This window comes from Neovison vison, chromosome 1 (genome assembly GCF_020171115.1).
Source record: "Neovison vison isolate M4711 chromosome 1, ASM_NN_V1, whole genome shotgun sequence".
Classification (NCBI taxonomy): Eukaryota; Metazoa; Chordata; class Mammalia; order Carnivora; family Mustelidae; genus Neogale; species Neogale vison.
Genome location: NC_058091.1, coordinates 185,953,866 through 185,969,900, shown reverse-complemented (window position 1 = coordinate 185,969,900; position 16,035 = coordinate 185,953,866). Strand labels below are relative to the sequence as shown.

Here is a 16,035-nt window from a genome sequence, read left to right as displayed (position 1 = left end):
AGAAATGTGGAAGTACTGTTAGGTATTTGGTGCCCATTTGAAGTTAAGAATCTTGTGATTCTCTCCAGCAGAGATGAATTGTTTGAGTGTATGGTTGGATGGTTGGATCTATCCAACTATCCAGTGTTGGAGATTACTACATGTGTGCAACTAAAAGGTAGGATAACAGGAGAATTTAGAATATTGGTGAGAGCATCATTAGAATGATGTATTATGGCATCTCAGTTAGATAAAGAGAGAAGAGAAGAAAAGAAAAGGTGATTGATTAGGCGAAACAAAGAGACTCAATGCCTTAGGGTGCAGTGAAGTTGAAAAATGCTTATGATGTTACTGGTTGCAAGCAAACTGATGGGATAAGAGATTGTGGCCAGAAAGAGAGGAGCTTTAATTAGTTAATTTGGAGCTTTTACATGTGATGATAATATCCAAGAAGAAGCCATGATTGATGTAGAGTAGAAGAGAATGTTTTGCCTTCTAACCCCACAGAATGGGAAGCTTTGTGACATTTCTTGAAGTGAATCTTGCAAAATAGTATTTTGTCCCCCCAAAAAAGTACATGTACTAATGTGTTATTAAGGCTTTGAGACATACTGCATTTAAGAAACCTGCTTAGTGCTCGCTTCAGCAGCACATATACTAAAAAAGAAACCTGCTTAAATTTGACTAATGGGGCAGTTCTAAAATCTATGGGACTACTGAACCTTTTGTAGTTAGATGTTAGATAACATCTGTTAATCATTCAAACCAGGGTTTTTCCAAACATGTTGAACAATTACTTTGTATGTCATGTGCTGCTGTTCTGTTTTGTTTTTAAAGATTTATTTATTTATTTATTTGAGAGTGCATGCATAGGGGGAAGGGCAAGGGGAGAGGGAGCAGACTCCTGCTGAGTGGGGAGCCAGACATGGGGCGCCATCCCAGGACTCTGAGATCTTGACCTGAGAGGGAAATCAAGAGTTGGCTGCCTAACCAGTTGAGTCACCCAGGCACTACTGAAATTGATGAATTAATAGGAATAAGTAAAAGTAATTATCACAACATAATATGACACAACACAAGAAGTGTTCTCTTACAAAGAAGTTTTCCATTTATATTAATGTATTTCAATATTAGAAGATTTGTTTTCCTATTAAAAGTAAATATATGTCCAGAAGGAAAAAAAATGTTAAGTTAGTGTATTATTTTGTTAATGAAAATTGTGACTTTCATAATTGCTTATTGGAGATCTTCAATTACTAGTGGATAGTCTAGGAAACTCTGCTATATTAGTTCCCTATAACAGTCAACCAAAGCAGTAGAGCTAAGTACATTAGAGAGTTTATTTACATTCGCAACTAGATATATCCAGAAATTTAAACCATATCATCAAGAAGTTGTCTGTCATCATTTCTCAGCTCTATCCTCTGTTGTATTGCTCTGTTCTCAGGCAGCCAGTACCAATAGTCCCATAATTTGGTAGCTTCTCTTGTAAGGGTGAGAATGAGATAAATGCTTGGAACCTCACTGACTTCTTCCTAACAGGTCTCCTAGTTGGATTTTATTTGCTGATAATAGAAGTGCAATATTATAAGCACCAAATTCCTATCTTTAACATTTTATTTTTAAAATTAAGTTCTAGGGGCGCCTGGGTGGCTCAGTGGGTTAAGCCACTGCCTTCGGCTCAGGTCATGATCTCAGGGTCCTGGGATCGAGTCCCGCATCGGGCTCTCTGCTCAGCAGGGAGCCTGCTTCCTCTTCCTCTCTCTCTCTCTCTCTGCCTGCCTCTCTGCCTACTTGTGATCTCTCTCTGTCAAATAAATAAATAAAATCTTAAAAAAAAAAAAAGAAATAAAATTAAGTTCTAGGATTATTCTTTTAGGTCCTACAGTTTCTGATTCCATTCTAATAAGTAAAATCTTGCCTGAGGCCTTGAAACTCCAAACATTTCCAGTTATTAGTTCTAGTAATTCTAGTAACAAAAGGAACTCTGAACAGATAGTAGGATTGTTGATGTGTGTGCACTATGAGAATACTAAAAAGTCAAACCATTCAGAGAACTTTTTAGATGAAGTTGGAAACTTAAAACATAGTTCATACAAAACTGAAGTATGTTCATACTAGACCTTACAGTAACCTTCTATGGTTCTCTACCCCAAATACAGAAACAGTAAAACTCATCTTCCGTATTCCTCAAAAGCAATCAACAAAAGAAAAGAAAATCAAACCAAAATAATAAGAGTGAAGACTTTTTCGATATTTGGAGTTTAACTCTTTAAATGATCTTTTGAGGAGTATAGGCTTAAACTCTGAAGGCCTTTTGTGGTAATTGACTGCCTTAGAATATGGTAGTCAAATATAAGTCTGTAACTTTTGATAAATTAATGGCATTTTCTTTTGTCATACTGAAGATCCTTAACTTGTGTGTTTGTATTTTCTTGGCTTATGACTAACGATCAATAAAACGATGACTGGCAGGTTACTCGTCAATAAGAATGCAAATGAATTTCTGTAGCCAGTTTGGATATGGAAAGTTACAAGGGACCATATGTAAGGGCTGAAAGTTATCATCTTAAATACAGAAAGTTGTGGGTGTGAATGGAAAGCAGAGAGAACTCCCTAGCACACCTCCCCCTCTCCCCCAAAGAGGCTGCAAAGCTTGATGAGATCTCCTTTAGTTCCTAAAGCTGGTGGATTGACTTTGAAGCTTAGGCAAGATACTGGAATCTTGCCTGGGCTCAGATTCCATTCTTAGCTGAAGGAAAACTCCTGAAACAGCTCTCAGAATGTTTGAAGCTGGTGGTGAACTGATTCAAACTAAAGCTGCAACAAAGACCAGACCCAGCTTATTACCTATAGTCCCAAGCTAGCAGCCTGACAGACAAAGGAGCACGTATCCCTCTTTACAGATTCTGCTGTTCTTTTATACAAACCATTTGGCACACAATCAAAAATGACACACTAAAAAGAGAAATGGAGAAATAAGAAATGTGACTTACAGCTAAGAAAATAGACACAGGTGACCTAGTTATTAGAATTATCAATGTCTTTAATATAGCTGTTACAAGAATGCTAAGGGATCTAGTGGAAAAGATTACAACGGGTATGAAAGATGGGATATTTCAACAGTGATATGGATGCATAAAAAATGAAATTCTGGAAATGAAAAATATAATATCAAAACTAAGGAATTCATTAAATGGGATTGTTAATAGTAGATCAGTGACATGTGATTATAGGTTGATAGAAGGTATGCAAATGGAAACAAAAAAGGAAAAGAAAAACTGAGTATTTGAGATCATAGAGTGATATCAAATGGACGAACATACATGTAATTAGAATCTAAGGAGGGGAGGAGAGAGAGATGGGAGTAGAAAACATATCTGAAGGGACAATGATCGAGTATTTTGTAACACTTTCAACCCACAAGTCCATGAAATTTAACGAACTCCAAGCAGGATAATTAAAATAAAATTACATTTACTTGTATCCTTGCTTATTACAAAAGTAGTCATGGAAAAATGTTTATTATATATAGGGGAATAATGATATGAATTATAGTTGACTTTATACCAGAAACACTAGAGACCACAAGACAAAGTGCTGAAAGAGAAAAAAAAAAAAAAAAAAGGAATAGAAAAGAAAAAGAAAAACATCATTGAATTCTATAAGCAGTAAAAAAAAAAAAAGTTCTTTAAAAATGAAGGCAAGATACTTCAAGGATACTTCACACCCATTAGGATAGCTATAATCAGAAAAACGGAAAGTAACAAGTTTCAACAAGGATGTGCAGAAATTGGAAGCCTCATACATTGCTGGTAGGAATGTAAAATGGTTCAGCTACTATGGAAAATAGTTTAGCTGTTCCTCAAAAAGCTAAACACACAATTACCAAACGACCCGGCAATTCCACTCTTACATGTATCCCCGAAAGAGTTGAAAACAGGTACTCAAGTACATGTGTACCTACCGTTATAACAGTACTATTCACAATAGCCAAAAGATGTTTTTGTCAGTATTAGTAAAGCTAAAATAATAATGGCTAATATTTATAAGTATTTATTATGATAAGGGGAGAGAAGGAGGAGAAAAGAAAGGAAAATGGGAGTCAGAGGCAAAAAAGAGAGAAGACTCAGGAAGCTGCTGTTGGAAAGAAATGAGCAGCTTATTCAGGAATTGGCAAAGGATTATTTTGACCTGATCAAAGTAACTTGTTAAGTAGAGTGGTGAGCTTAGAGTCTGTGAGGGTGTGGTAGAGTTGGCAAAGTGCCTCCATTATTAGACATAGGGGCCTCTAATGAAATAGTACTTTTGCTCTCATTATAATGCATTCTTGGTCTTACAAGTTATTAGTTTAAGCAAAGAAGATAAATTTCATGGCTTAACATTATGCCCCTTAGTTGTTTTAAAGGCGGACTCTCAAGTACGTGGGTGGCTTAGTTGGTTGAGAGTCTGACTCGTGATATTGTGATACCAGCTCAGATAATAGGTCGTGTGTGTTGTGAGATCAGGGCTCATCTCCAGCTCCATGCGCAGCAGGAAGTCTGCTCAAAATTCTCTCTCCCTCTCCCTGTGCCCCTCCCAATGCTCACTCTCTCACTCCCTCTCTCAAATAAATAAATTTTTTTTTAAAAGATTTTATTTATTTATTTGAGAGAGAGAGAGAGAAGAGGAACACAAGCAGGGGAGTAGGAGAGGGAGAAGTAGGTTCTCTGCTGAACAGGGAGCCTGATGCAGGACTCAATCCTAGGACCCTGGGATCATGACCTGAGCCAAAGGCAGATGCGTAACAACTGAGCCATCCAAGTGCCCCAGTAAATAAATAAATTAAAAAAAAAAATAATAAAGGCCTTGGCGCCTGGGTGGCTCAGTCCTTAAGCGTCTGCTTTTGGCTCAGGTCATGATCCCAGGGTCCTAGGATCAAGCCCTTCATCAGGCACCCTGCTCAGTGGGAAGCCTGCTTCTCTCTCTTTCCCACTCCCACTACTTGGGTTCCCTCTCTCAATGTGTCTCTGGCAGTCAAATAAATAAATAAATAATCTTTTAAAAAAACAAAAAGGCAGAATCTTAGTTAAGAAGTGTCTTGATAATTTAACTCAGAATAGTATAATTTTTTTTTTTAAATAACCTGAGACACACAGTTGTTTACTGAGCAGAGCCTATCAGCATTTAAATTGTAGACTTAGTGAGGTGCTCATAAGGAAACTGGTATGGATTTTGCACTATTGGATAATTTATGAAAAGAATATATATAGACATTTAGCTCATCCGTTTGAGCAAAGCACCATGGAACATGAATTGTACTTAGATTTTGAATAGCAAAGGAGCTGATTATAGTCTCCTGCTTTGGTCTTATTCCCCTAGAGACATCATCTTAGTTAAGAGATATATACAGTCAAGAAAGCAAGAACAATATGACATTTTACAACCTGGGTTTCAGCGAACTCCATTGTACTATAAATTTTCTTAGCATTGTTATTTTAAGACAAAATCTGAATAATCATTCAAATGTTCCTTTTGCACATTTGGTTTCCAATTTCATTATTTCAAAATATGAAAATGGTTGACTTAGCAAGTGGTCTGTCTTTCTTTGAATAAATATTCTTAATATGCAAGCATCAAAGAAAAACAGCATGACAAACTAGGTTACTAGGCAGTGAATACTTCTGAAATGATTTGTCTTCAGTCAGAACCCAATTGCTAAAATAAATCACTTACAAACTGTTTCAATACTTAAATTCTGTATCCTGATGGGAATAAAAACTGTGTATTCTTCATTCTTCCCAGCAAATCAACATCTGCAAAAGACTAAGTTATTCGTTTATTTATAAATGCATTCCTTTTATGAAGGACATACCGATATTTGCAGTATTTCATTTACATTATGGAGTCATTTATCAACAGACAAGAATTTTTTTTCAGGAGACAATCTTTTCTGAGGTTATAATTTCCCTGTAGTTATTTCTCACAAAATCCCTCCAAATTTCATGGCTGCTTTGCATAAGTAGTCTCAAAGATATTTGGCACTCAGCCTGGAGCTTGAGCATGAATATTGTTCTCTTTTCCTTGATCCTTAGTGCCTCCTGATCTGAATATGTATCTGAATGTTCCCACAGGGCCAAATCATCACTTTCATTGTTCAATGTAAGAATGTTATTAGGTTGGGATTATTTATTGAAATAATGTGAGAAAATAATGTGAGAAATAATACTTATTGTTTCAGTGACTTATTAGCATAAAAAATGTTCCTGTGGCACCTTTCACTGTAGTTGGCCTTTCCATTGGAGGTCAAGTTCTGAGGCCACCTCAGGCAGAAAGTGACTAGCCCTCAAAGGGAGGTGACCAGCCTCCCACATGAAACTCTTCTGTGGGAGTTTGGCCAGCGATCAGTGCAATGAAGTGACTGGGGAGCTGGACAATGGTCACAGAAATTTTGAGATGAAGATTTTGTCCAGGCCAGTGTCCTTCTGTGTACTGATACAGAAACTAAGAGCCACGCTAGTGAAGTAATTTAATTTGCCCAGATTCATACTTGTTACGCCTTCTGACATCAAGAACCTTATTCTTTCTACCTTAGTGCTTCCTTTAGAGGCCGTGCTCTGAGAACCATTATGTGCTTTGTGGTTAAAGTCATTAATTTGTAACTTACTCCGCCATCTAGTCACGCTGTCATTTGGAAGAACTGCTGATTTTTGTCCCTTACTTTAACCAGCAAAACTTTGCCTCTTGCCTTTTATATCATTGCCTGTGCTTCAGTGAGCAGAGGGTGGAGATAACCTGACAGCCTGTTTTACTGCAATTTGGCTGTTTTATTAAGAGTAATTTAAAAACCGGATAGGTATGGTTTTACTTGAACTGTAAGTAGTTTAGGTATTATTTCTTAGAGGTCTTTTTTATCAATTGATAAGAAGGAAACTTTTTTAATGACTATGAAAGTTTCATAACAATTATGAAACATCTCCATATATATATGGAAAGAGAGATGGGGGGGAGACAGAAATTGTGAGGCCCTTCAGTCAATTTTACTTTTTATTTTATTTTTTTAAAGAGTATGTTTGTAGTGAGAGAGTGTAGGAGGAGGGGGCAAAGGGAGAGAATCATCAAGTAGACTCTTTTGCTGAGCACGGAGCCCAACATGGGGCTGGATCCTACCATCCTGAGATCATTACCTGAGCTGAAACCAAGAGTTGGATGCTTAACCAACTGAGCCACCCAGCTGTCCCTACACTTTAGTTTATTTTAAAATAATGACAATGAAAAGCTATTCTTGAATGATATGAGAAAGTGATAGTGCAACTGGAACTTTCCTTTCAAGATAGATTTACAGCTATACTTATAACATTTTTCTGGGCATCTCATTAGACTATTATTTCATAACATCTTCCCTTTTTCCCCCCCTTACCTGGCTCCCACCTTTCTTCACTGTGAGGGGCCATGCTGTTGCCCAAACCAATCCCTATATTTGTTACCTGGAGAAGGCTCTTTACCTCGTCATTACTTGAGGGGGGTAAAATGAGTGCGTCATCACCAGCCTTAGCAGGTCAACAGGCAGGATTAGTTATTATATTGATGGTAATTAAAAGGAAATTTTTTAAATTTTAATTTCTAAAAGTAGCCATTTAATTCATTGATAAAAATTCAACCTGTCAGTGAATTCAGCACAGTCTGAAGTATTATGAGACCATAATTTAAATCTACAGTATAATGCTACATAGACCAGCTTTAGCAAGTGAGTTTCATGTTCTCTATTTGTGGAAATCTGTGCACCAATGGAACTTACACTGGTTAAAATTTTTTTAATAAACTTGATTATTCCTGTTTGAAACTTAAGGTTTGTGATAATACAGTTTTTAGATCAGCCTATTTAAAGAATACTTTAAATGAAAGGGTGCTTTTTAACTAATTGTATCCCCTCAAACACACAGTGTATTATGCTTCATCACTTAATATATAGGAAGCACTTTTTGAAGTCTTCTTTACCCACACCTGGACTTGCACATTAGACTTATCTGGTGTTGGTTTCTTAAGAAGGTATATTTTTTTAAGATTTTATTTATTTGATAGAGAGAGATCACAAGTAGGCAGAGAGGCAGGCAGAGAGAGAGAGGAGGAAGCAGGCTCCCTGCTGAGCAGAGAGCCCGATGCGGGACTCAATCCCAGGACCCTGGGATCATGATCTGAGCGGAAGGCAGAGGCTTAACCCACTGAGCCACCCAGGTGTCCCTGTTTTTTTTTTTGTTGTTGTTGTTTTTTAATTATCAGAAGTTTTGGGGGAAAATGGTTCTCTTTCCTGTCATAAGTTTTGATACCAAAATGTAGCTTGAAGAGAATTACTGTTGTCATTTCAGTGCATATTATTAAGTCATACACTACTAAAACACTTTCTCATATATAAAACTCTGTCCTGATTTTTCTACTTTTCTGTATCACCTCTCAGTGCTTTTCAGTTCTCATAGTGCTCTTATGTTAGCACCACACTCTCTCCAGTATTTTAAGAGCATTAACGCAGAGGAGAGGCATAAATTCATGGTAGAGGTGCTCAGAACTCTCTTGTGAAGCTTTCATTGCCAAACAGGTGAAGTTAGCCCTTTCCTCTCATCTTCCTGTCAGTAGTAGCAGCCACAGGGTCAGCAGTGGTATCACTGCTTCTGCTAATGTCACTGCCACCTCCACCTCCATGGCCACTCAGAGTCAGGGGGAGAAGTTCCCCAGGGGAAGAAATGGGTAAATTGGGCTGGGAAGTAGAAAACTATAGTCCCTGCAGTGCTTTCCAGTATGTGTGCTATATATAATTTTATTATTATATTAAAACATATTTTACTATATATATTATACTATAAATAATATAAAGATATATAAAAATTGTATATGCTATAACTATACTGTCTATAAATATATGGTTGTATATACATGTGTTAGCACTATAATATATTTTATAGTATAATGTGCACCTGCTGCGTATGCCACCCTCCCCACTTGTGGGTTTTGTGTATTCTGGCTATATGTTTTATTAGGTTTTACCCTCCCAAACTTTTTTTTTTTTTCCAGAAGACTTCTCAAGAATCAGGTTTGATTTTTATTTTTTAAAAGATTATTTATTTATTTGTTTGTTTGTTTGAGAGAGAGAGGAGCAGAGGGAGTGGGAGAAGCAGTCTCCCCACTGAGCAGGGAGCGCAACTTGACCACCTGACGTGGGACTTAATCCCAGGACTCTGGGATCTTGAACTGAGCTGAAGACAGACAGATGCTTAACACACTGAGCCACCCAACACCCTCCCTCCTCCTCCCCCGCCAAATTAGATTTGTAAAAATCCCATAACACTCAAGTTGAAGATGGGCGTGCATTAAAGAAACGTCACTGTATTTCAGTACTTCAAGGCTGTTTTTTCCTTTAGTGCTTCTTATGACTCAGTACAGGGTTTGTTTTTTGTTTTGTTTTGTTTTATTTTTTTTGTATTTGACTTTTTAAGAAAATTTATTATTTTTATTAATATGTAATGTAATGTATTACATTACATTGTAATGTACCCCAGGGGTACAGATCTGTGAATCATCAGGCTTATACATTTCACAGCACTCACCATAGCATATACCCTCCCCAATGTCCATAACCCAATCACCCTCTCCCTCCCCCCTCCCCCCAGCAACACTCAGTTTGTTTTGTGAGATTAAGAGTCTCTTATGTTTCATCTCTCTCCTGATCCCATCTTGTTTCATTTTTTCCTTCTCTATCCCCCAAACCCCCACCCTGCCTCACAAATTAGTACAGGGATTTTTACTAGAAAGTAAAGTGAAGCTACAGCTAGGATTAAGCCTATAGAATGTAATGCTCACATTCCTAAGGTGATGACCATTTTTACTACAGGAAATATTTATTTTTTTAAAGTAAATTTTATCAAATACTTACATGCTTTTAACATGTTAATTTTTAATCATGTGCAGTAACATAAATGTGCTCTGAAGAAGGTTTGTATTAGTTTTTTTCATTTTATAAATGACCAAAATGAGGCATAGGTAGTGATTTACATGGACTCATAAGCAAGTTAGTAATGTAGATAATGATGAAAAAGAAGTTGAGGTCATTTGTTCGGTTAGGTTACTGTACGAGTACTTTAAATTATTAATGTGCATATGTTTGTAGAATGATAAGAATATTAGAACTGCAACCATTAGAATGAAAAGTAGATAATGTGGGAGTAGGCACTTGGAGAGACAGAAGTTGAATTTTGGAAACTACAGTGTTTATCGAGAGTATATGGCTAAAAATGTCTGCATTTACTGAATAGAGACGTATACCCTACATATTAGAGACAAAGGAAACAAATGATGTTATTTGTGGCCTGCTTTACTTATTTCCCACTGATAAATAAAAACTGAGCATCACTACTAATGGAAGACATAAGAAATACAGCACATGGCAATAGGATCTCAAGTTCTTTTGTCTGCTGCTGCTGAACAGTTGAAATGTCATTATTGGAAAATTGACCAGTGCTTCCATTACAAACCCTCACACATCCTTCCTTATTTATTACCTTCTAGGTCTCATTTTTGTTCTACTTTCTCTTCTTTTCTACCCTCTTACCCCTCTTCATTTGCATTTATTATATGGATCTAAAGATATAAAATTTTAAGGAAAGTTTCCTTCAATTGTGATATATGATGCTTAGAAATATACATCCTAAAGCAAGTAGCTGGATTGATTTTACTTAGTGGAGTTCTACCATCACCCCCTTATTTACCTTTTTGGTTCTCCTTTGGTGGTGTTGTCATCATCATTGTCATTGTGATCCTGTGAATCTTTGCGGAATTCACTATTTTAAAAAATGTGTTCAGTATAGTTCTCCTGCTGATTTTTCTCTATTATATTTTGTTTGAAAATCCCTTTCAACTACAGTGCTATCTGAAATGTATGTTAGACTGGTTCCTTATAGCTTGTATCTTTTGTTTTTTTCTCCCACATGTTAATATTTGGTTTCCCATGAACTTCCTATACATTTCTTTTTTCTCTCGTATTAGGAATTTTTCTTTCTTTCTTATTTTTCTGCAAAACCAAGACATTCATTAAGAAATGAAAATACTATAGAGTTCCTATGCATTTGATTTTTTGCCATCTTTAATGTCAGGAAGATTGCATTTTATTTAGTTAGAATATGTGATTAGCTGTGGATAAATATCTAAATGCCTAGCATAACTGTATATAAACTAGTTTACTATTGCTGAAGGCTTCTTTCTTAATCTCTCCAGGAAAGAAAGGAGAGGCTATCCAAGTTTGAGTCTATTCGCCATTCAATTGCTGGAATAATTAGGTCTCCAAAATCTGCACTGGGCTCTTCAACAGTAAGTAGAATGAACTCCATGTGCTACTGAAAATAATCATTTTCTGGCTTCTTTCTGATAAATAATGAATATCATGTGTAAATTTGTCCTTACAAATAGAAAACTAAGTACATAATGTAATTGTTTTGTATGCATATGATTCTGTTCATACATGTACATAGTAAACACTGATATAAGGAGGAAGGAAATAAACTTGTATTAGGACTTCCTGTACCACATATGAATAATTATAGGAAACATTTTAGGTATTTTGAGGCTTTATTGGAAAAAGAGCAGAGATGGGGCGCCTGGGTGACTCAGTGGGTTAAAGCCCCTGCCTTCATCTCAGGTCATGATCCCAGGGTCCTGGGATCAAGCCCCACATCGGGCTCTCTGCTCATCAGCGAACCTGCTTCCCCCTCTCTTTCTCTCTGCCTGCCTCTCTGCCTACTTGTGATCTCTGTCTGTCAAATAAATAAATAAATAAATCTTTAAGAAAAAAAAAAAAAATCTTTAATTAAAAAAAAAAAAGAAGAGCAGAGACAAATTTTTTTCCAGTGAAACACATTTTTATAATAGGGACTATTGTATATGTATTTTTAAAGTGTATCAGTTTATATATGTGTTCATATTTTCGAGAAGATTTTAATTATTAAATTGAAGTCTATTTGAAATTTAGGTTTGTCATATCACAGTGGTGCATAAAATATTACCAATCCCTGTAGCAACAGCTATAGTCAAGCAAGATAAAGTATATTCTTTTTCCCTTTATAGAATAAGATTTTAAAGTATTTTTCTTATTTCATTACCTTTAAGACTAAATTAACAGACTTTTTTTCCTAGCTATCCCTCATGCATAATAGTGCTTTAGAATGATAATAAATGATTGTCAAAACAACAATATTCAGTACAAATTAATTATGTGCTCTGCTCCCCCATCTTTCCAAGTTTCTACATAGTAATATCTTAATGTTATTTCTTACTGTTTAAAAGTTCAGCTGTTTAAAATAATGTGATCTAGTCTTACTTCGAAAATAATGTGTTTCCTAACCATAAGTTAAATGTCCATTCACATTTTGGATTTATTTGCTATAATTCTTTTTTTAATATATAACACATGTTCCTATATTTATTCCACTCAAGCAAAACTCTCTTATACACAATTGAGGCAAAGCATAAAGTGTTTTAATTAACAAAAAAGAAGAAAATTATAATTTTATATAAAAGGGGTTTTCTACTTCAGTGTTAGCCTTTGATGCTGCTATTATCACATACTTCTGAACTCCAGAAGTACTCTATGGGAATAGGGAAGAGCTATGAACGAATGTAGACCATCTAACCCGGCATTAAATAGCAAATACAAAAATAAAAATAATTTTAGGCAAATACTACATGGTAGAGTAAGTCTCTTTTAAGTCCCATATCCTAATGTTGTTTTCTTAAGTTAATGATTTATAACTTGAGATAAATAGTAGTTCTTAAGACTTGGTTTATTTTGATTTGACATTCAAAATCAAGTATAGGAGGCTTGATTAGAAATCTATGATATATTCTAGAGACTATGAGGACAGGTTTTGATGACTTAGGAGAAAAGAAAAAGAGTTCTCAAAATATTTAAAAAGTTTTTTAAAAAAGAAAAAATAGTTATCGAAAGGAAAGTTCATGTGTGTTCTTCAAAAAGAAAAAAATCAGTTTTTAAAAAATAATTATTATTATTTATTTATGCACGCATGTGCGAGAGAGAGAAAGAGGAGAGAGAAAGAGAGAGATAGATTGATCTCTTTAGGATAGGCAACCATGTGTAACTTCATGGTGGGGGGGGTGTGAGCAGAGGGAGAAACAGACTCCCCACTTAGCAGGGAGCCCGACATGGGTCTTAATCCCAGAACCCTGGGATCTTGACCCTAGTGGAAGGCATGCTCAACTGATGGAACCACCCAGGTGCCCCAAGAAAATCATAAAAAGAAAAGTTCAGATACCTCAGTGAACACTTCATAAAATTATTTATCATTGAAATAAGTCAGCAAAACACATGACATCGTGACGTTGTCATTAACTCACCTTTATTTCACTTAGTCAGAGGTCTTTGTGCCAGCAACTAGTAGCAGTTTACTAGTGAGCTGATTTATGATTTATGATTCCCTGCCCAATTTTCCTTTAGTCAAGTATTTTACATACGTGAGAGAAGGCCTATTACAAACTCAAGGTTATTTTCAGCTTTAGTCTTCGGTGTAAAAATTCGGAGACTGGAATTTAGAGCTCCAGATGTTAGCTTGTGACAGAAACATAAGAATTTGGAGATAGTAGAAATGGGATAACACTCCCAATGTTTGTTTTCCCGACAACCTGGGATTCCCAAGAATTTTGTGCCTTCCAGACACTTGTCTGGGAGTGCAACAGTGGCTTCTGAGACTTCATGTCACATACGCCACTTTGAAGTTTGTAGTTATGAGAGCTTCAGCTTTTGGCTGTAAAGGAGCCTGTTTTGATAGATGGGTTGATCTGAGGGTGAGCAAGGTTTTTTTCTTTTATGTATATAAAAACACATTCATTTACATATAGAAACAAAGGAAATCCAGTTAGTTCAATGTGATGAAGTTACACGTGGTTGCCTATCCTAACATTATAATTTGAAAAATCTTAATGAATTAATGGTACAAATCTTAACTATTTAAGATTTGAAGTTATTTTCCATGTTATCTTCTCCATTTAAAAATGGTCTTTACTTTATTCTTAAATAAAATTACCAAATTGACAGTGACTGATAAACGTAAAACTTTGGTATCAACAAACTACTTTACTGGAGTGAATTGAAGTGACTTTCCCACAAAGCATGTACCTCATTCAAATATATATTGTGATCTATTTTTGCATAAATTATCAACATCCTGAAAGCTATGAAATGCCCATTTCTTCTAAGAAATTATTCACTCTGTAATTGAGAATTCTAGAGAATGTTTACTTCCTCAGGGCCCATTTGGTCTATTAGGATCTTCTAGCTGAAGGAGATCATTACTTCTATCAGTTGTGTTCTTTGGTATTTCTTTATTTATTCAGAAATCTCATGAACCAAAAACACTGAGGCAGTCTGCAGTTTATGACACTGTTGTTCACGCTGAATAAATACACACAGGTTTTTCTCTAAATCATTAGGTATCCTACTTATTTGGAGAAGTGGTCTCTCTCCTAAACACACAGGTAATTGAGGTCTTGGGTCTTAATATGAACATGGAGGTTTCAGGTGTTAAGTATGATAATTTAAGAAGCATAACAAGTTAGAGACTACTTAATAATAATTAAATATTTTTTCTGACACAGTATAGAATTTTTTAGAGTATTCTAATTTGGTAAATAGAAAAATAGAAATAATTTTTTATTGCTCTAAACAGTTTTTTTTCTGTAAAAAACTTTAAAAAAACCTTATCAAAATGGCATAGTTAAGCATATTTAAAATATTTATGGTGATATACCTCACATAACATGAAACGCTATCATTTTAAATTGTACACTTAGTGGTTTCTGGTATACTCACTGTGTTGTGCAACCATCTCTACTGTCTGCTTTCGGAACATCTCAATCCCCCTAGTAAGATACTTCATCCTAGCAGCGGTTGGTCTCAATTCCCTCCTTTTCCCATTTTCTGAAAATCACTAATCCACTCTTGATCCGTAAGGATTTGCTTATTCTGGACATTTCACATAAATAGAATCATATAATATGTGACCTTTTGTGTCTAATTTTTTCCAATTAGTCTAATGTTTTCAGGTTTCATCTGTGTTGCAGCATGTGATGTACTTCATTTCTTTTTATGACTAAATAATGTTCCATTTATGAATTTATCACATATTGTTTACCCATTCATTAGCTGATGGCCATTTAAGTTGTTTCCACTTTTTGGCTCTTAAGAATAATGCTGCAGTGAACATTGATGTACAAGTTTTTACATGAACATGTATTTTCAGTGCTCTTTGTTACCTTGCTGGGTCATATGGGCATCCTATGTTTAAATTTTTGAGGAAGTGCCGAACATTTTCCCCCAGTAGTTGCACTATTTTACATTTCCACTAGCAGTATATGAATGTTCTAATTTCTTTAAATGTCATCAGTGCTTGTTACTTTCTGTTTTTTTTAAATTATAGTATTACTAGTGAATGTGAAGTGATATATCTTTTATTTGCATATTCCTAATAACTACTGATGTTGAGCATCTTTTCATGTACTTATTAGCCACTTGTATATGTCCTTCACAGATATGACTGTTTCTTTTCTTTGAACATTTTTTAATTGGGTTGCTTTTTAATTCTTGAGTTATAAGAGTTCTTTATATTTTTTGGATACAAGCCCCTTAACAGATATATGCTTTGCACTTTTTTTTTTCTCATTTTACGTACTGTCTTTTCATTTTCTTAATAATACCATTTGACAAAAGTTTTTGACAAAGTCCAAATTATCTATTTTTCTTTGATGGTACATGTTTTGGGGTGTCATATTTTTCAAAAATCATCTAATTCAAGATCATATAAATTTCCAAATGTCTTATAGTTTTAGCTTAATACATGTAGGTCTTTGATCCATTATTAGTTAATTTTTGTATATGGTGCACAGCAGAGGTCCAGATCCATTACTTTGTATGTAGAAGCATATTTAATTATGCATAATTAATTCAATTTAAAATCTTAAAAAAGCAACAACTATTCAAACGAACATGTAAAAATTGGAACTTTAAAGCGTATTTTTAAATAA

General features: G+C 35.2%; 1 protein-coding gene across 3 annotated transcripts in view; it reads left to right on the top strand.

The window, feature by feature from the left end:
* The window catches only part of FER (FER tyrosine kinase), a 536,624-nt gene that overhangs the window by 245,815 nt on the left and 274,774 nt on the right, over positions 1-16,035 (top strand). For all 3 annotated transcript variants that reach the window (XM_044264382.1, XM_044264368.1, XM_044264376.1), the window contains exon 11: positions 11,221-11,313. In XM_044264382.1, coding sequence (XP_044120317.1) covers positions 11,221-11,313 — 93 coding nt within the window. The remainder of the gene's footprint in view (positions 1-11,220; positions 11,314-16,035) is intronic.